The 18956-nt window shown below is 44.7% G+C and overlaps 3 protein-coding genes across 3 annotated transcripts in view; 1 reads left to right on the top strand and 2 right to left on the bottom strand.

Moving 5' to 3' along the window:
- Window positions 1–18956, bottom strand: part of FERRY3 (FERRY endosomal RAB5 effector complex subunit 3) — a 360837-nt gene that overhangs the window by 89343 nt on the left and 252538 nt on the right. The gene's annotated exons all lie outside the window — the stretch shown is intronic.
- Window positions 2364–7968, top strand: LOC137474910 (C-type lectin domain family 2 member L-like). The gene is made up of 5 exons (XM_068191970.1): window positions 2364–2403; window positions 3025–3108; window positions 3910–4094; window positions 4792–4892; window positions 6440–7968. The coding sequence occupies exons 1-5, from the start codon at window positions 2364–2366 to the stop codon at window positions 6555–6557; spliced, it is 528 nt and encodes a 175-aa protein (XP_068048071.1). The 3' UTR covers window positions 6558–7968.
- On the bottom strand, window positions 6956–18298 carry LOC137474300 (killer cell lectin-like receptor subfamily F member 1). The gene is made up of 8 exons (XM_068190752.1): window positions 18175–18298; window positions 17766–17868; window positions 13970–14047; window positions 12710–12808; window positions 11929–12069; window positions 11425–11576; window positions 10870–10982; window positions 6956–10249 (listed from the first exon to the last, which is right to left on the bottom strand). Exons 1-8 carry the CDS (start codon window positions 18253–18255, stop codon window positions 10117–10119), a joined length of 900 nt encoding a protein of 299 aa, XP_068046853.1. The 5' UTR covers window positions 18256–18298; the 3' UTR covers window positions 6956–10116.

The raw sequence follows: 18956 nt of genomic DNA, 5'->3' as shown, positions 1-18956 counted from the left end.
TTCAGGTGTCCTACAGTAACACTTAGGGCTCATCCTATTTCCATGAACCTGTATCCCAACTGTGTCTCAAGCCAGGTGGGGTATTTAGGAGACACTTTGTGGAAAAAATGCTCTGAATATCTTGGCAAAAATCACAACATGGGAATCTCATGCGGTTTAACACGACCAAGTGTTGGTGCTGCACCTGGGTCAGAACAGCCCCTGGGATCAATCCAGGCTGGGGATGAGCAGAGGGAGCAGCCCTGGCAGAAGGACTTGGGGGTGCTGTGGGTGAGAGCTGGCCCTGCCCCAACCCAGAACCCCCCTGTGCTGGGCTGCACCCAGAGCCCCAGGGCAGCAGGGCAGGGGGGATTCTGCCCCTCTGCCCCGCTCTGCTGAGACCCCCTTCCCTGCAGGGCTGCATCCAGCCCTGGGCCCAGCACAGGAAGGACAGGGAGCTGCTGCAGGAGGCAGCACCACAGGATCCAACTTTAACTTTTCAAGTCAGTCCCATGAGAGCCCTCTTGTAAAATGCCATGCTTTTTCCTTAGAATGTTTGTATTTTTCTCCCTATAGCATGGCAACATTTTAAAGTATTTTTCCAGTATTTTAAAGTAATTTTTCCAGTATAGAGGGTATTTCTGCCTTTAGCCTTCAAGAAATTCCTGTCTTGTTTATCAACTTTAATTAGGAATTATCTGGAGGCTTCGTAGCCAAACTGATGAGGGAAAGTGAAGGTGAAGGTGTGTGTCTCAGTTACAAGCATTTGGGGTTAATAACAGTAGTTTTGGAGGATCAGATGTTTCACAGCTTATGTTGACAGGTTTCTCAGGGTTTTGTTGCCAGCTTGGAGAATCTCCTACAGCTGTGAGAATTACCTTCTGTACTCGTGGGTGAGCATGAAGAGAGCGTTCACTTTTGAACGCTCTGTGGTTAAAAGCCACAATGCTATTTTTTGACCTGAATGGCAGGAGCCCAAGCCACTCCTGCAGAGCGAATAAATGCTGAATAAGCTGTTCTTAGAATGCCTGCTGTACACACACCAGTGTTCCACTGTCTCCTAGTATGTAAAACGTGCTTATACATCAAGCATGTACTGAACCTCCCTGCTGCCCTAATTCCACACCCCCCTCTCATCCTCTGCCCCTCTGGATTCATGTCTTGCAAAACCTCTGGAAAACTCTCCAGCTTGTGCTCTCTGGACCCATTCCTTCTTCTCTCTCCTGGGGATCCTCAGTTCCCTAGCCTCCCTGAAGCCACCATGCCTTAAGCCTTGTCACACATATCTTTTGGATTCTTCTACATCCTTTTATCTTTCCTTTTTTCCTTGTCTTCCTGGGAATTTTGACCAGTCCAGCTCTCCCAGTTTAGAGCTTAAATGAACTCCTGCTGCAGATAAAAGCTAAAATCAACTACAATTCCAATTATACTTATGGAAGTATAACGTTTATATGGTTCTTTATAAGCTGTCAACATAAACACCTGGTGATGATTTTCAGCAACTCACCACTGCTCAGAAACCTTGACAATGAAAGTAATTGGAGACTGCAGTGAAAGCTTAAAGTGTAACCCCCCATTCCCATGGTTTTCTGTTTGAAGTTTCCTGCCCAGGTACAGAAGGTTGTTTATTTTGGATAAACCACTGCTGAATTCCTCACTGGCCTCACAGAGCCCACATGATGATGTGGGGAGAGCTGTGTTCTTCAGGCTGTTTGAGCACACAGCACAGCCCGGATCTGTTGTAAGTACAGCAGTTATTGTGCAAAACCAACAGATGGAATGGATGATATGTGTGGCCCTGTCGTCCAAGCACTGCTGAAATTTCTATTGCACCTTCACCCCACAAGCAAGCCAGCATCATCAGGCTTTATGTTCTTCGAGGTAAAGCAAATCACTGGCCAAGTTTTCCAAAGCGATTTAAGTAATCAGCATTTACATACTGATTTTACTCCCTCCTCCATACAAAAGAAGAAAATAAATGAATATGAAATAAATAAAATTGAAAAAAAAAAAAGGCCCCCAAATAATAAAAAAACCCCAAAACACCCGAAAAAACCAAACCAAACCAAAAATTCCCCATCAGACAAAAACAAACCAAACCAGAGCCTTCTCTCTTCGTGTTAGTTCCTGGAATTAGCTGATGTTACAGGATCCCAGTGAGATTTTGTAGGAACCGACTTCTCCTTGAAAGCGTCCCCATTTCCTATTTCTCCGGAGTTGCGGAGTGACTGCTCCGGGCCCGGAGCCCCGCTCGGCACCCAGCCCGCGCTCCGTGGCCATGCCCCTGGGGGCCGGCGCATCCCGGGGCCGGCAGCGAGGGAAGCGGCGGCGCTCGGAGCGGCCCCAGCGCGGCCGGGCGGCCCCGGGCCCGGCGCCCCGCGCCCATGGGGGAGCGCGGCGGCTCCGCGGGGCGCGGCACCAAAGGTGACGGGCGGGGGACACCGAGGGGCCGCGCTGGGATGCGGGGGGGATCCGGGACATGGGGAGCCGGGGATGCCGCCCGGGAGCCGCCGCACCGCTGGGAACGCTCCGTGCTGGCAGCGGAGCGACTGCCAGGAGAGGAGAGCGTCCTTTGGAGCCCCTGCGGACACCTCGTCCCCGCTGCCGGGCGGGGTGTGCTTCCGCAGCCCTGGAGGGCACAGGCGAACAAAAGGAGACTAAAACGCTGTGGCTGTGGGATAAGGCTGGATATTTCTCAGGAGTTTTGGGCTCCAGAACCGATGGCTTTTCTTATTTCACTTATCCATGCCATGTTTAGGCTCTTAGTGTCCACCGTAATTTTTCCCATGCTCGCTTCTTTCTCTTTGGATCGCTTGAAGTTCTGGATGGTGTAATTGAAATTTCAGTAACTCAGAGTTCTTGTTAGCTGATAAACTAAATGTTTCTGCTCCCAGCCTGCTCTCCACAGAGAGCCGCTTTTTTTTTTTTTTTTTTTTTTTTTAACAGCTTTGTGTGTCCTGGGCTCTACCAGCTGAACCCTGTCAGCTGGTTCTTATTTGTTATTTTGGGTTTTGATTTTTAATTCCTTACATTTATTTTTTTCAGGTCTGTTCTCAAACATCTGGCTGTGGCGAGCTGTCACTGGAGTCCTTACTGCTGCTGTCATTTTGATTTCATGTATTCATTTTGGTAAGTAAGGAATTTTAAAAGAAAATATAATTAGCAATAAGAAATTACCAGAGTTTGGGGTTCTGTACTCGGAGGGTGGTGAGGCCCTGGCACGGGCTGCCCGGAGATGCTGTGGCTGCCCCATCCCTGAAGTGTCCAAGGCCAGGTTGGATGGGGCTTGGAACAACCTGGTCTGGTGGAATGTGTCCCTGCCCATGGCAGGGGGTGGAACAAAATGCTCCTTGAAGTCATTCTCAACCCAAGCCACTCTGTGATTCTGTGTGAATCTGTGATTTCTGTTTGAAGTTGTGGGCCAGTGCAGGAACGACTCCACATGCTTCATAGGGGCTAGGGAGGGCTCAGTTTAGTCTTAATTTAGTTTTGGTATCAAGTTTGTCAGATCACCGTTGGTCTTAAGCCAAGTTCAAGAAAACAAATAACAACAGGAAAATTGTCCTGCCAATCTGCAGTCCTTCAAAAATGACACTATAATAAACAAAGTTATTAATTCAACTGTGAGGAAGCAACACATGCAAAAACTGGAGTTGTTGGAATTTTTAAGCTGTAGAAGAGTCCTTGGGTGATACTTTATGATCACCTCAGCTACTTCTACCAACGTGTCCCTGACCATCCTTTTAAGGATATGTCAAGAAGCAGAAGGGTGCAGGATCCAGAATATATCATTAGTTTACAATAATTATTTCAGCTGGGCAGAAGTAACAATGATGTGGCTAGATTGGCATTGTTTTAGATGATGCAGGCAGAAAGCAAATCCTTTCCCAGCTGGAAGAAATGGGTAGATTGTTTTTTGTCTTTTCCCAGTAAAGCCTTCTCTGGCCAAAGAGTTTCCTGTGTGTCCTTCCCTGGACCTGTGTCCATCAGGCTGGCTGTACTTCCAGAGGAAGTGTTACTACCTCTCAGAAAGTGAAGCTGCCTGGAACTCCAGCCAGAGCAGCTGCTCTTCCCACAACGCTTCCCTGCTGGTCATCGAAAATCATCAGGAGCTGGTAAGGGAACCAAAGGGGGATCCTGTTTTCCCCCAGTTCACTTCCAGGGAACTGCTTCTCAGCCTCCTCAGCTGAACAGTTAGGAAGCTGATGTATGACCACAATGAGTCACAGCCTGCAGAAGACTTTGTGGCTCTTTTCCCTGAAAACAGGAAACATCCGTTTACACAGTTGATGGTTTAGAGAATGTCTGAATTAAATTTGGTGCTGCTCACAGCTATAAATAGTCATATTGAAGGCATTTATCAGGGTAAACACGGTTGCATCTCATTTATCTTTAATTAAACAACTGGTTTCTCATATTGAGATAGGTAAATGACACAGAAGTTGGTAAATACATTAACTGTGACCTTTGGAGTTAGGAGATAGCTACCCAAAGTGCACCTTGGAGTATTTTCTTCTGTATGATACCACAGTATTAGGACAGATTCCACCCTGCACAAAGGCCTAGGAGAATATATTCTTCTGAATATGTTCCAGACCTTGATAGCAGACCTTGATATCTTACAATAGCCTCTCTCTAGGTCAGACAACCCTATCCCAGTCACCAGTCTCTGTATATTTTGTTTTAATATTGTTTCTTCTGCAGGAAAGGCTAGATTGTTGTTTTGCTTTTGCCCTGTATCAAAGACTTTGTATTTTGATAGCTGGACTGATCATGCAGAACTTCTTTTCTCTTGTGGAATTATTCCTACAGAGCTTTATGATGAAGATAACAAAGCAAGACCCATGGATTGGACTCTATAAAAGAAATGAAGAGTTCTTTTGGGTAAATGGAAAAGCATTAGACAATGAACTGTAAGTTGATGTGGAGGGGTTTTGCCGGTGATATTTGATTATAGGGGAGTAACAAAAATAATACAGAAATAGTGACTTGTAGGAAATCTCTGTTATTATGTTGAAGGGATGATTATGGAGAGGGTATGGAATGCAATGAAGATTTCACATGGCATTGTTAAAACTGTGGCAGATGAAAGTTAGGATATAGGTTTGTAATATTGAGAAGCAGCACGAGGCAGGCTCATGGTAACAGACATCAGAGAAAGTGAAACCAAGAGACACAAAAGCCATGGGCAGAAGGGAATGGGAGCAGGAAGGGAAGGTTACAGTAACATGAATTCCTCATTATAGAATATGTTTTGCAATAATACAAACCTGCACATAAGCCATGTGAGGTTTATAGCAAAGAGATTTGGGAGACTGCTAAGACATGTTTTCATTTTTTTAGAATGTTCCTCAGAAAGAGGCTGCTGGAGGGAAAGGAGGACATGAATTTATGTTGCATGAGCTGCTCTGTGGCCAGGGCCCTGTGTTCTGTGCCACCAGTGCCAGGTGTGGGGTACTTTGTTCCTTTCCCTGGCAGCTGTCCCATCTCCCTAGAGGCTGCTGCAGCTCATCCTGGAGCAGCCGCTGGCAGGAGCTGGCAGAATTACCATTGACAGGCATAAGCAATGAGATTTCACAAGTCTGAAATTACCTTAAAAAGTGGAAAATTTAAATACTTTTAAGTCTGTGACATTACCGGTGATGTGTGACTATATTCACCTCTCCCCAAGCCCTGAATGTTTCATCTGACAAAGGACAAACATCCACTGTTGCTTTCATTTTCAGTAAGGTTCTTCCCATTCTTAGACTTCTGCCTCACCGCTTGCCTCAAACTGCCCCTCCTGAAGGGGAGCGCAAACACCTTGATATGCAAGCTCAGGTGTTAGTTACTACACTGGTGGGGATTTGTCCCTTGGCTTTTCCAGAGACCATTCCAGTGTGCTTGGTCTATGCACAGAACTTTGTAGCACTTTGTTTGAAAGCAGAGTTGCTGAAGGAGTCCTTTTTCTCTTATGCAGGGACACCTATACTGTGGAAACTGAGGTTTGCTTCTTGTTTCCCCCCACCCCCTTAACCATGGTGCCTGTTGGGTTCTGAGGAAAGGGGAAATTAGAGATGCATTTCCTTCACAGCTTCTGCTGGAACCTTTTCTCTGGATAGGAGGATGTGGAAGTGCAAGGTGGTGGTGCCCATCTTGATGGCACAGCATCCCTGAGAAAGGCAAACCTGAGTTTCAGTGTCTGTTCTAAGGGTGTATTTCACATTAAGTGATCACTGAACAAGATGCAGGAGTACTACAAGTCCTGGATTTTTTATTCTGGGCACAAGATACCATTAAGAAAATACAATCTCCGTGGTGTTCTCTTCAAGGCACAAAATATCACCCTCCTGTGGTGCCCTGCCTGAGATAAATCAGGCTTTATTCAAAGAGAACCTGAGATGCCCATAGCTGCCTTTGCTCTATTGCAATCTTTGATTGTGGGTGTCCTAGTAATCCTGTCTTCCCTTCTCACTGACAGGTTTGAAGTAAAAGGCTCTGGCAGCTGTGCCTACCTGGAGTCCAAAGGAGTCTCAGCCTCAGGATGTTATTTAACCAGGAAATGGGTCTGTAGCTTGGATATCAACTCGGCACAATAAAGGTGGACAAAGCCACCACCCCTGACAGGGCTCTGATATGATGCCTACACAGGCTATGTCTACACTTTGGGACCTGGGAATGCGTCCCAACTTCAACTTGAAGGTGAATGACTTTTCTGGTTAGCCAGAATTCTCCACCCATGGAGGAAGGCTTTAAAGATACCATTTAAAAGGCTCTCTTCAGCATCTTGATAGTCATTTCTTTGCCCCATTTTTCCAGCTACTGCCCAGCTGTAGTTTCTTTTTGCTGTGCCATCAGTATTTCCTCCATTTACTCTTCTCTTGTAGGAGCAGCTGCTCTTTCTTTCCCTTTTGGGTGTGCAGTTGGAGGTTTTTGTTCTGCTTTTCCTTTTGCCAGGCTCTGTGTGCATGGGTGTTGAAGTGTGGTCGGTCTGGAGGGGTGCCAGTGCATCATGGATACAGGGCAATGCAGAAGTGAACACTGTTGTTTTAGACAGAATCACAGCAAATTCCTCTCTTTCCATTTAATGAGATGTACCTTGCATTGTATTCCATGTTTTGTTAATGTTATGTTACATTAATTTTGTTAAATCCCAGTGATAACGCTGTCAAGCTCACTTATGTAGCTGCACAGCAGCTGAAGTTATCCTCACAACACTTTCTTTAGCCGAAAAAAGGTCATAATAGATAAGAATATTTATTTACCTGAGCATCTGCACTGATGGGAGGGAGAAGACTTGGAACTGGAAGAGTGATAGTGAAGCTGCAGGCATTAATGTGTAAACGTATAAATAGTCCTCAGTGCAAGGCAGCAAAATCAGGAGAAGGGAATGAGAGAATTAACAGCAAGGGATATTTCTCTGTGTTTTCCTCATGCCCTGTGCCTGTCATGGTGTGAGCCTTCTGAGCAAGGGGACATTTCCAGATGGACAGTCAGTGTTTCCTTGTGTAGGTGACACTTTCAGCAGCAGCCTCCAGTGCTCTTGGATTGCTAGGAGCCTGAACAGAATTAGGGCACAGTCCCTCTGATTGTCTGAGTCCCACACATGTCTAGCAGGTTGTCCAAAGATTAAAAGTGTCATTTGACCCAGAGGAAGCAAATTTGCCTGGAAGGAATATAGCTATCAAGTTTCTAGAGAAGGAAGAATGGGAAGTTCACCTTCATTATTTTCTGTGACAGAAGGACTTGACTGTAGCAGGACCATACAGATGGATACTGTCAGTAACTTGTGCCTTTCAGATGTTTATTTAAATATAATCACTAATTTTGCTGGATTACACTTTTCTTAATTACTTGTATTCTTTATAGACACAGTAACAGGACTCTACAGTATGAACAACCTAATTATCCATTAATTTCTATGTTGGGGACAAGGTGTTATTCTGCAATGTTTTTAAATTAACCTGATTCTGAAGGATATGGTATGTGCAATAGTCCTGAAAAGATACTTTACAGAGCCCCTGAATTACAGTGGTTTGTATCTTAATATTGGGATATTAAAAGTATTTTTCATCTTGGGCACCATTTTGGTGAAAAAAAAAATCTGAAGCGAAGTAAAATATTCAGGTTTTGAACATGAAAAAATCTTTAATCATAATGTTGGGGCTGACATGAAACATAATATTTGATCCAAAAAAAGAATGCTTTTCCCTTTTTAATACCTCATAATGAGTCAGACTTTTAACAAAAGGTTAAAAAGTGAAAGCTCTTCTGGAATCTGACTCCTCAGGGATGCAATGAACTTCTTTGGTGATGTTCAGAAAAGAAGGGTCAAGCTGCAAACTCTGCCAACTTGCTTTACTCAGAGTGGAGTTTGATGAAGTACTTCAATGGTAATTCCTTTTTCTTTTTTCTTTTAAATAAGTGCTTAAATTGTAGGTAAGAACTTCAGTAAGGCCCTGCAAAAACTTAATTACATGAATAATAGCAAGAAGGCCCAAATCGTAGATGTTTCGTGAACACTGTTAAAACCTGAACACCACAACTAATTTGAGAGAAGCCAGCATGCAGGAGTTTGTTTTTCTTGTTAAATTCAGCACGAATCAAGAAGGATCTGCCAGAAAACCAGCAATTGTCAACTGTATGGAGAAGGGTGTGCTGTGAGTACCCTGAAGTGAAAATTTCTCAGCAGTCAGAAATTCTCTCTTTATAAAGCATGTATTATATAGATATAGATGATTATCTTACTCATTTTAGACTCTTTCCTTTTCTTTGCTTCTCTGTCCAGAATGAGCAAACCAATCCTCTTCCCCCCACGTGCTGTGCTGAGTTTGGGGGATTTTTGTTGTTTCCTCTTACATAACAGCAGTTTCTCATGGGTCTTGAGCTGCTGATGCTGCATTCTGCGTGGCAAATCTGTGCTGGGATTTTTTTGTTGTTGTTTGAAGGGAAATCCCTGAGGGTACAGTTCACTTTTTAATCTGCAGCCCTAAAGTGCTGGACATTAACCCTCCCCAGGCATGTGCAGGTGTGAAGAAACATCTCTGTGAAACAGCAGGTGCCTTTATTTGTGTGCATCACAGCAAAGATGAGGTAAAGGCTCACCATCTCAGAAGCCATGTTAGACATATTTCTCTTTCTCATTGCCATAAGGACTTAAATTCCAGTTGGTGCCATTTTTTGTTAGAGCAGCACCTTCAATTCATGACATTTCATTTTTGTCAAATATGTGAATCTAATAAAGGCACTAGGTCAGACTGCTCTTAGCAGTTTTGTGTTCTAGACCCAGAAATAGCATTTATTCAGACACTTCAATGCCTAAGTAATGCATTCACTGAGTGCACTCCCAGGCATTCATTTCACCAGTCTTTGGCTTTGGTACCTCATCATACCATAACTGTGGTTGGAATTTACAATGTAAAGGGACAAAATATAGGTGGAGAGGAAGCTTATCAACTTTATTTCCTTGCACTGCAATGTTGTCTTACAGCCCAGGCCCCTTCCCTAGTTAATCCCTTCAGATTCCAAGGCTCAGCACCAGAAGAGGATGGGAGCAATCAGCACATTAAGCACAAGTGTTCCAAGTCACTCCATGCCTGGTCTGCTGTCTACACCCAGTAGCTGTGCAGCAGCTTTGAAGAAGACCCAGAAATGCATTTTTTCCAGCCCTCAAGTGGCTTCTGTGAGTCACCATTAGAGCCCAAGGAAAAAAAAACACAAAACCCCAAGCCCACAAACTTCAGCAAACACTAAAATTCTGAAGCCCAAATGAGAAGTGCTCAGCTCAGCAGCTGCTTGCGGGCAGGGGTGACAGCAGCGGGCCCAGCACACCCTTCATCCCCCACAGGGGCCATAATTCCTCTACATCGCACTGTTTATGTGCACAGTGCTGCTCCTCACGAGTTTCTCTTCTCCTCTGACTCTTCCTGAGGCAGCTGCTGCCAAAATCTGTCTGTGTGAAGGCTCAGCACCCCAAAATCCTCGTGTGCCAGCTTGCAGGCCTGTTGCAGGACCTGTCTTCTGACTTCTTAGGGAGCACAGCACAGCAAAGTGCAAATTTCCCTGCAAGTCTGACGAAAATTATTTACATCACAAGTTGGTTTGTCTGTAAAATGGGTCTTCTGAGGAGAAGCTGTGCCTGTTGTCTGGAAGTGCGGCTCAGAGCACCAGCAAAGTTGCATTTTTCTTACAGATCCACTCCTTTAAGGTCTGGCAGTTATCTGCCTGGATCACGTTTTTCCTTCTGTAAACAGCACAGTTCTTGTCAGCCTCGATGCTTTTTAGAGCTGTCCTGCTGAGAGACCAAAAGGAATGCAATGGGGTGCTGGGTTTAAACTCGGCACTGCTTCAAGATCCTGGTGGTGCTCTGAGTGAGGGGGGTGGATGATGCCCACTTGACCACCCCCTGGAAGCACAGCAGCTGTGCAGAGGTGGGCTGGGCACCCCCAGCAGTGACTGCTGGCTTCTGAGGGATGGATGCTTGGCATTGTTAGTGTTACCAGGATGAGGCTCCTCCCCATGCAGCCACAATGCTGAAGGAAGCTGCACAGATCCCAGCCAATGCTATGTGGTGACAGGCATCGCCTTCAACAGAGGCAGGCAGCACATGGTCTGCAAAGTGAGAGTTTCTTGGCAGGGATTTCAGCAGAAGTGTGTAATAATATCTCTGCATTAATAAATAGATGAGCTGTGGCTGTGGTTGGTCCTGGAGGCAGAAATCAGTTTCCAAAAGTGCCCAGCAGGAACCTGTTGGCCTGGAACTGGCCATGAAATAGACTCTGAATACAAACCTGAGGCTGCAGGCTTAGATCTGTGCTTTGGGTAATTAGCTCAGATTCAGAGTTGTATTTCCAAGCAGGGATACCACACTTTGCTCTTCCCAAAGATATCCTCCCCAAAAAAAATCATCACCTCTTTTCTTTTCCTCTGTGATCTTCCACTGAACTCCGTGTTTTCTCCATGTCTCCAGTGTCCGAGCCAATCCAGATATATTTGGTATCTTTGTCTCTGTTGTCTATAAATTCCTGTGGAATGATTAGAAGGATGTTACCTGACAGAAGAGCTTTCCTGCTGTGCCCAGGTCATGCTCCTGCCTCATGCACAGCTTTTATTTCCTCTTGAAGAGGAAGGGCAGGGATGCAGCCATGGCAGAGCAGCCCCTTACATCAGCCCACACACATGACCAGCCTCCTCTCTTCCCAGAGCCAAGCAGTGGAAAGTCCCCAGCATTTCCTCTTCCCAGTCAAAACTACTCTGGCTTCCACACTTGGCACCTCTTGTGCTTCTCCTCTTCAGCTCTGCTCTGCTGACACTCCCAAACCCAGCTCCTGTGCAGGGAGACTCAGATCCTTTCCCTGATGGGGCTCTTGCATGTCTACATGTACTCTTGACATCCAGGCTGTTTTCTCTTGGAGAAATGTTTGGCTGAGGCCTGTCACACGCTTCTAGGGCTGCTGCAAGACTCACCATCTCCATTTCATCCTCAATGACAAGCAGCTGGGATTTCCTGGCCAGGCAGTTTTTCTGGCTGTCCTCCCAGCTCCTGGCCTCCTTGGAGAAGAAGTAACATCTGCCCCTGTGCAGCTGCCACCCGGGGGGACACAGCTCACATGTTGTGCCTGTGGGTGGACAGGGGGAACATTTAGCTCCTGCAATGGATGGAATTCCTCCCCCTGTTTATGAACCATTGTCTGGAAAGAGTGCTCCAGGACAAGAGGAGGCTATATGGCATTTCTGACAGCAGCTCCTGGCAGATAGAAATGTAATGAAAATACTGGACACTTTATATCAACAGAGGAGCAAGACTATGGCGATTAAAATGGTAGTTTAGATTTTGTTATCACTGCTCTGCTGCAGCACCATGCTTCCTGAGTTCCCATAAACTGCAGGGTGTCAGAGAAATGGGAACAGAGACAACAGAACAGTGCACACCATGCATCCTCTATGCTGGAAAGGACTAAGGTGCCTCACCCTGTCCATCGTCACACAGCTCCTCCATGAGCTGTTTCAGGAGCGCTGCCGAGACAGTCCTCTCTGAAGAAATGTCACTGCTGGTGCTGTTCAGACCATACTGGGGCGAGCTTGCTGATTTTCCTGCTCTGCCCTTCAAAACTTGAACAGCCCAAAGTAAAAAAAAAAAAAAAAAATTAAAAAAAAAAAAAAAAAAAGAGAAAGAGGTCATGGTTAACAACAAGGATGAGGAAATGCAGTCTTTGTACCCAGAGCTGTACTGTGAATGTGAGGATGTCTCTGTGTACATTGCCTGGTACAGACACAGTTATGAGCAAACTCAGTGAATGGAGCTCAGTGAGGAAAGCCCTCCTGAGAAGATGTTCATGGAATGGCCTGGCTTGGAAAGACTTTAAAGATCATTTCATTCCAAAACCCTCCTGCTATGGGCAGGGACACCTTCCACCTGACCAGGTTGCTCAGAGCCCCACCCAGCCTGGCCTTGGACACTTCCAGGGATGGGGCAGCCACAGCTTCTCTGGGCAGCCTGTGCCAGGGCCTCCCCACCCTCACAGGGAAGAATTTCTTTCTAATATCCCATCTAAACCTGCTCTCTGTCAGTGTGAAGCCATTCCCCCTTGTCCTGTCGCTCCAGGCCCCTGTCAATAGCCTCTCATTTCCTGTATTTGTGTACCAGTTGACACCTTTCAGTGCGACACTAAGGGAATTTTTCTCTCAGCTCTTTCAGACATTTAACCATGTCTGCAGTGAAGGGGTGAAGCAGGAGGTGGGATCTACTCACACTGCTTGGCTTGTATGGCCACGACTGCCAGGAGGATGAGCACGAGGACTGCCAGGACCAGCGCCACGTAGAACCAGGCTGAGCACCTGTGCTGGCAGCCTGCAGGGAGGCAGGAGGAAGAGCAGCTTAAGGTGCTGGGACTCTTAAACTTAACATTGGGGAAACAACAGAGAAATCATCTGCCTAAAATCAGTCTGCTCTCAAGAGGATGCAGTGGCATTTTACTTATTAAAAATCTGCATCCATTTTGCATACATGGAAATGAAATCAAAATGTTTGGTCACATAGAGAAGTGATTTGTCAACCATTAAGAATTTGCCTTTTCTCCTTTGACTTTTTCTCAAGCATTGCCTCCTCTCACCTACCCACACACACCCTGTAGGACCTTGCAGAGCAATTCAGGGAAAATATCAAGGATGGGCTGTGGTGTCAAGGATGGCTGTGGTGTCTGTCAGGGATGGTTGTGTGTCAGGGATGGCTGTGGTGTCTGTCAGGGATGGGCTGAGGTCTCAGGGATGGGCTGTGGGGTGTTCCTCCTCTCTTCTCCCAAGCGTTACTGTTCCTGTCCTGCAGCACAAAGATAACTTCCCTAAACGCACAGGAAAAAAGCCCCATACTGACACCCCCTGGCACAGCACAGGGAAGTGCATCAAACCAAGCATCTCTCCAGCTGTTTGGCATTCCTCCTGTGTCAGAGGGAAACACTCAGGAAGCTGCAGAACCCGAGGAAATTTGGGATTAAGGTGCCAGTTCCCCGAGGCACAGATTTGCACTGTCATAACCTCTGTTTCCCTGACCTTGCCTGCGTGAGATGAGCAATTGCTCCATCCTCTGGCTGCCTGACATGTCTGCTATGATGTTCCCTTTGCCTGGCAGGCAGCTCCTTCAGTACAGGGAGGGTGACAGGCACTAATGGCACATGGAGACCTGGGCATTACCCTGCTTCCAAGGCCAAATGCATCCCTGGGACTCTTCCTCCACGAGGGTTCTAAAAAAACCCCGGAATTTTACTTTGCTTTACTACATTTCCCATGTAGGGCACAAAGGCATTTTTAGAAATTATTTTAAAAACATCTCTCAGTATTATTTTTGAAAGGAAAGTGTAAAATCTGAGAAGCCGGGAAAAAAAGCAGCAGAGGAAATGACAGATCAGCCCTTCATTGAGAGAGTGTACATAAAGGCTCTTGATAACAGCTTTCACTGGTGGGCAATAGGAAAAGCTACATCTATAATTAGTAACCAAACAAAATTGCACAGTACCAGGAGCGGAAGTCTCTGCTCTGCTGTTCCCTTGGGGCTGGGGCTTCACATGCAGCTCAGCATATGTGATCGTGTTTCCTGTAAGCAGAGGGCAGCGCTGACATTTGTGGCCGTGCCAGTCACCAAGAGCAGGAACAATAAAGGCGGAGCCTCTGTGAGAAGGGGGGTGTGTTTGCAGGGCTGCTTGTCCAGCATTTTCCTTCTCCTAGGCAACGGCAGGCAAGATGATGATTTACCACTTCCCCCTGCTGTCAGGAGCCAGAGAAGATGATGATTTACCACCTCCTCCATAAGCTTTGAACTGCTGGGTGCTGTGTGGCTGGAGCAGGATCCAGACAAACAGGCTGAAGGATGGGAAGGACCTGGATCCTATCCGTGGCAAGCATCCCAGCTGTTGCTAAGCCATCTCAGAAGGTACCACAGGGGCTGGAGGGGCACCCGGCCCACGACTGCTTTGTGGGGCAGGGAGGTGCCAAATGAAAACCAGCACTCGCAGAAATGCTACCGCAGCAAGGTAATTCCTGAGGGCATTCCTGACTTGTGTGTTTATCCCAGGATATTTCAGGTGCTGCCTGTAGCGACAGAGGAATGGATCTGATGGTTGAAGACATCTTTTTCCAAAAGCACGTTGCCAAAACAAAACTAAAAATGGCATTAAAAGCTCATGGTGTGGGTTCAAGGCACATGGATTCTTTCTGAAGATGTTTTCAATATCATTTACCTGGGTATTTTGCAGAGCTGCTGGTTAGTGTTATGGAAGGTATTTGGACCTTTGGGACATTGCTTCTGGCTCCATAAATTGAGAGATTTTTATCCATCTATATCAAGAATAAGCTTCTGTGCTACCACCCTAGTTTGTGATCACTGGGGCTTTTAGAAGGAAGTGTTGTATTAAATTTCACTGATCAGGCAAAAACTTGGCAGAAGAAGAGAGTCTCATTAGGTTAAAATGAGCCAGCATTTCATATGAGAATTGCTGAAGTGTGGAGAGGTTTTACAGTAAAAAAGAACCACTGAGAACCTGACTGGCAAGTAAGGGTGATTCATATAGGGGAGACAGTCTGTGCTTTAGACAATCTGACCTAATTCTGACCTAGGTTGTTTGCTTTCTTTCAATTTATTAGTTCAATGAACTACAGAAAATTTGTAAATTAAATGTAATTGTTCTCAAATCAAATGCCCTAAAAGTTTTTCTTCTTAGAATGTAAATAATTTTCCAGAAACACTCAGGACTTTTAAATGCACTAGTCCTGTAAATGGAGATACTTCTAAAATAAGTATTTTAGACATTCTGCTACTATTAGTAAATAATTTGTCTCTCAAATGCACATTTATTCCTTCAAAGAATATCTCTAAGTCTGAAAGAAAAACACTCCTCCATGCAAGCTGAATATTTAGCCAAAATAATTCCTTCTATTACAGTGTGTACGGGCTGGTTTGATTATTTGAATGCAAAGTTCTCAGAAGTCAGCAGGGGGTTTTAAAACACCACATAACTTTAATTCTGCCAGATGCTTCCACACCCTCACCTAATTCAAGAACAAGGTGGAGATCTCTGTCAGCCACTAAAACTGAAAATTCACTTCCCTGTGCCTGTTGTCAGGTGCAGAAAAACATCTCTGTTTATTGGAAGCTTCTGCTCGGTGAATGTGCAGACAGGGAGTGCTCCTGGGGATGTCCATTAGGGAATGTTGTGTCCAGATGTGGGCCAGAACATCCAGGGGTCTGGGGGAGGCTCCTGGATCAACACCAGGTGGACCTGGTCAACACCCAGAGCAGCCCAGGAGGTTAAGGAGGGGAACAAGAAGTTAAGGGCACAACCAATAGCAGGCTGCAACTGCCTGTGGGTTAGCTTGGTGACAGACTTGAACTCTCCTTGGTTTGTTCTTGTCCCAAGGAAAGTTCTGTGTAGCCACTCAGGATTCATAATCAGGAAACTCTCAAATTATCCCTGAGGGAACCGGGACACAAAACCTGCCGGAGTGTTTTGCTGGAAAATGGATTCCAGGTGTGTTTATCCTTGCTGGGATTTGGGAACACTTTTCTACTTTTGAACACCTGGTTTGAAGCACGGGCGCAGTAACAGCGCCTAGCAAAGCCTGTGCACAGATAGTGCCATTGCTAAATCCTCCTCAGCACACTCTGGCAGAGCATCCAAGAATCCCCAATTTCTCCTCTATCCAGAGCACCTGAGTGGCAGCTGAAGTCCAGCTATAAGTCCAAGCCAAATCAAACCAAATGTATTTGAGTATAATCAGACATAAGAGTGGGGAAGGTGAGACTGGGAGCTATAAACAGTGAAGAAAAGATTAGTTAAGAGATTTTGTCTCTGTGTATTTGAGACAGAATAACTAAGACTTGTAGAAGTACTGGGTGGATCTCTAGTGCCTGCTTTTTAAAGGAGATGGAGGCACTAGAGTATGAACAGAAGAATTTCCACAAAAAATGATTAGCATTTTTGAGAAGTTAAATGTTTAAAGGGAAAAGGGCATTGAGAAATCACTTAATTACCATGGCTAGTAAGTTCATGTGATAAAATATCAAGAGTTAAAATCAGTTCAACAAAAGTTTACTAAGAGCCATCCACATGTTAATGATCTGTTTCACTGGAACTGACCTGTCCAAAGCTGAGCTTTTCCTTTAGGCAGCATGATCAAGGAATAGTTTTGGATGTCTTCTAATCAAGATTTGATCTCTGTCTCCCTTCACAAATAAGTTTTATCACTTTGGATACTGGGTAAAATTCCAGGCAAGCCTTCTTTGTGTTGCACAGGTTACAGCAGTGCAAACAACATCCATAGGTGCATGAACACAGAGTCTAAGGTAGTATTTCATGCCACATATGTAATAAAGTGAACTAATTTTTATCTTTTGGATACCAGTAGTGTAAAGATATATAAAAGGTATTATTTTCTGTCATTTAAGTGCATGTATTCAGAGCACCAACATCACTATTAATCTCCATTGTAAGTAGAACGTCTAAAAAAACTCATTACACAATGTTGTTTCCTTAAGGGATTAAATACAATAATTACTAATGCAAGCATGAAAATATCCCAAGTCTGATGCCACAAGCATTTCCTATTTGCTCATAATAAGCTGTCATTCATGTTAAATGTCATCCAGAATTTTGTCCAAACGCTTTGATGAATGAATTACATTTTTTTTCCCAAGTAGTAGAAATGTCATTTCTTCAGAAAATTTAGTTCACATTATCTCCTTACCCTGAATACTGGCTTAATCCTTCAGGGTTTTTTTTACAAAAATATGAAGTGATCACAGATGGATAATATGGTTCTGGAAAATCACCACTGGAAAATTAAAGAGAAAGAGCAGGAAGTTTCTAGGCGACATTCAGTATTTCCTTCAGTGACAGTGGCTGCACTTTAGACTGCTACTACTTTCCTGATTTACTGGTTAATTTACTGCTCCTTTTCCATGAACATAAACATTGATCTGATTTGTGGGTTAGGTAATAAATCAGTGGAGCATTGTCTTGATCATGTTACTCATTTAAAAAGAACTATTATGCTCATTACTCAACCAATGAACACTTTTTCTTTCCCATTCTGTTGCTTAAAGCCTGGGACCAGACCTGAACTGCCGCTCTTTGGTGGTTCTGCTTTGGGAGCAGCTTGGCTGATTTGAACTGTGAGAATCTCGTCCACTATTCCAACTTCTTGCCCTTCCCATACAGCATCTTATGGCATTCTTCTAGATTTACAAAATTTAAAATGTGAGAGAGAAAGAGAGAAGAGCTCAAGACAGCAGAAAGTGTGTGCCAAAGAGGTTTTACCTGGGTTTGATGTCCCTGAAGGAGTGTGTGGCCTTTCCCTCGGCAGCATCGCCACGGCCGCGTAGGTGACATCCCCTGCCATCCGTGAGCCTGTCCCTCGGAGCTATGGAAAGAGCAGCTTTAACTCAGTCATTTGCATCCTGTCTCAAGTTTGCCTGCCTCCAAAACACTCACGTGCTGTGCTATGGCTCTGAGGAAGGATGACAAACACAAAAAAAGGAAGTCACCGAGTTACTTCTTTCAGTGCAGCTTCAAAGCCTGTTTTCAGCCACCATTCTGTCTCTTCTTACCCTTCAGAATACAGGAGCAAATGAAGATTAAAACCCATCATTTTCACTAATATATGAGAAAAAATCTTGTTGGTCAAAGCAGAGGGAATTCTCTAAGGAATGCCTAGAAATGGACTTACACAGGTATGAAAGGTTTGCTGGTTCTCAGGAGAATAGAGAGTACCATTTTTGTGCTGTGGCTGTTTTGTGCTCCTGTGCATGATCTTACACAGCCTATCCACCTGAAAGAAAGATAAACAAGAAGTACATGTAACAGCATAAAATGTCTTGGGGTTAATGTACTGCAACCACACAGCTTCAAAAATGTAACTCAAATTCTAACCTGCTCCACTCACAAAGTCCTTCAGTGGTTTAACAGCTGAATTTAGGTGATATTGATGATGTATTAACATGAACTCAAAATAAAATTTAAAAAAACATAATCAATGCTTTTTACAAGAATGTTTCCATGCTTTACTGTACCAGTAGTTACAAGGAGTTGCTGTTCCTACATTGCTTGAACTATTTCCTGCTTGAGCCAACAACTCCACAGATGGAAAACCTGAGTTGCCTTTATTACCTTAAACTCCTTTTTCATTACCCACGTGTTTGCTGCAGGATATTTTGATGACTGTTTTTGTCCTCTATTTCAGCTGAGGGGGAAGCCTCACAGGTTTTAACTGAAACATGAACACCTTCTAAAACCTAAAAATACATTTAAAATACTCAGACATGGAGTCCTATGCATGACATTTCCTGCTCTTGGTTTTGTACCTTATTCCCACTTGGAAAATTCCCTCCAAGGTCAACACAGAAAAGGTCTGCAAACCTACCTGGGTCTGTTGAAAATAACTTTTGTACAGGATGTTTGCAGGTTTTTGTTACATTCAAAGGGACCCAAAAAAAAACAAAGTTTGGGGCT

The sequence above is a fragment of the Anomalospiza imberbis genome, chromosome 5, assembly GCF_031753505.1.
Source record: "Anomalospiza imberbis isolate Cuckoo-Finch-1a 21T00152 chromosome 5, ASM3175350v1, whole genome shotgun sequence".
Lineage (NCBI taxonomy): Eukaryota > Metazoa > Chordata > Aves > Passeriformes > Viduidae > Anomalospiza > Anomalospiza imberbis.
The sequence above is the reverse complement of the archived record's forward strand: the minus strand, read 5'-3'. Positions and strand labels throughout refer to the sequence as shown.

Coding starts and splice junctions, on each gene's coding strand:
- LOC137474300 (XM_068190752.1), bottom strand. CDS start 18,255: ATGCACAGGAGCACAAAACAGCCACAGCACAAAAATGGTACTCTCTAT. Junction 12,809..13,969: donor AGCAGAGACTTCCGCTCCTG/GTACTGTGCAAT, acceptor GCCTCCCTGCAG/GCTGCCAGCACAGGTGCTCA. Junction 11,577..11,928: donor GCTGTGTGACGATGGACAGG/GTGAGGCACCTT, acceptor GTCCACCCACAG/GCACAACATGTGAGCTGTGT.
- LOC137474910 (XM_068191970.1), top strand. CDS start 2,364: ATGGGGGAGCGCGGCGGCTCCGCGGGGCGCGGCACCAAAG. Junction 2,404..3,024: donor CGCGGGGCGCGGCACCAAAG/GTGACGGGCGGG, acceptor TATTTTTTTCAG/GTCTGTTCTCAAACATCTGG. Junction 3,109..3,909: donor GATTTCATGTATTCATTTTG/GTAAGTAAGGAA, acceptor GTCTTTTCCCAG/TAAAGCCTTCTCTGGCCAAA.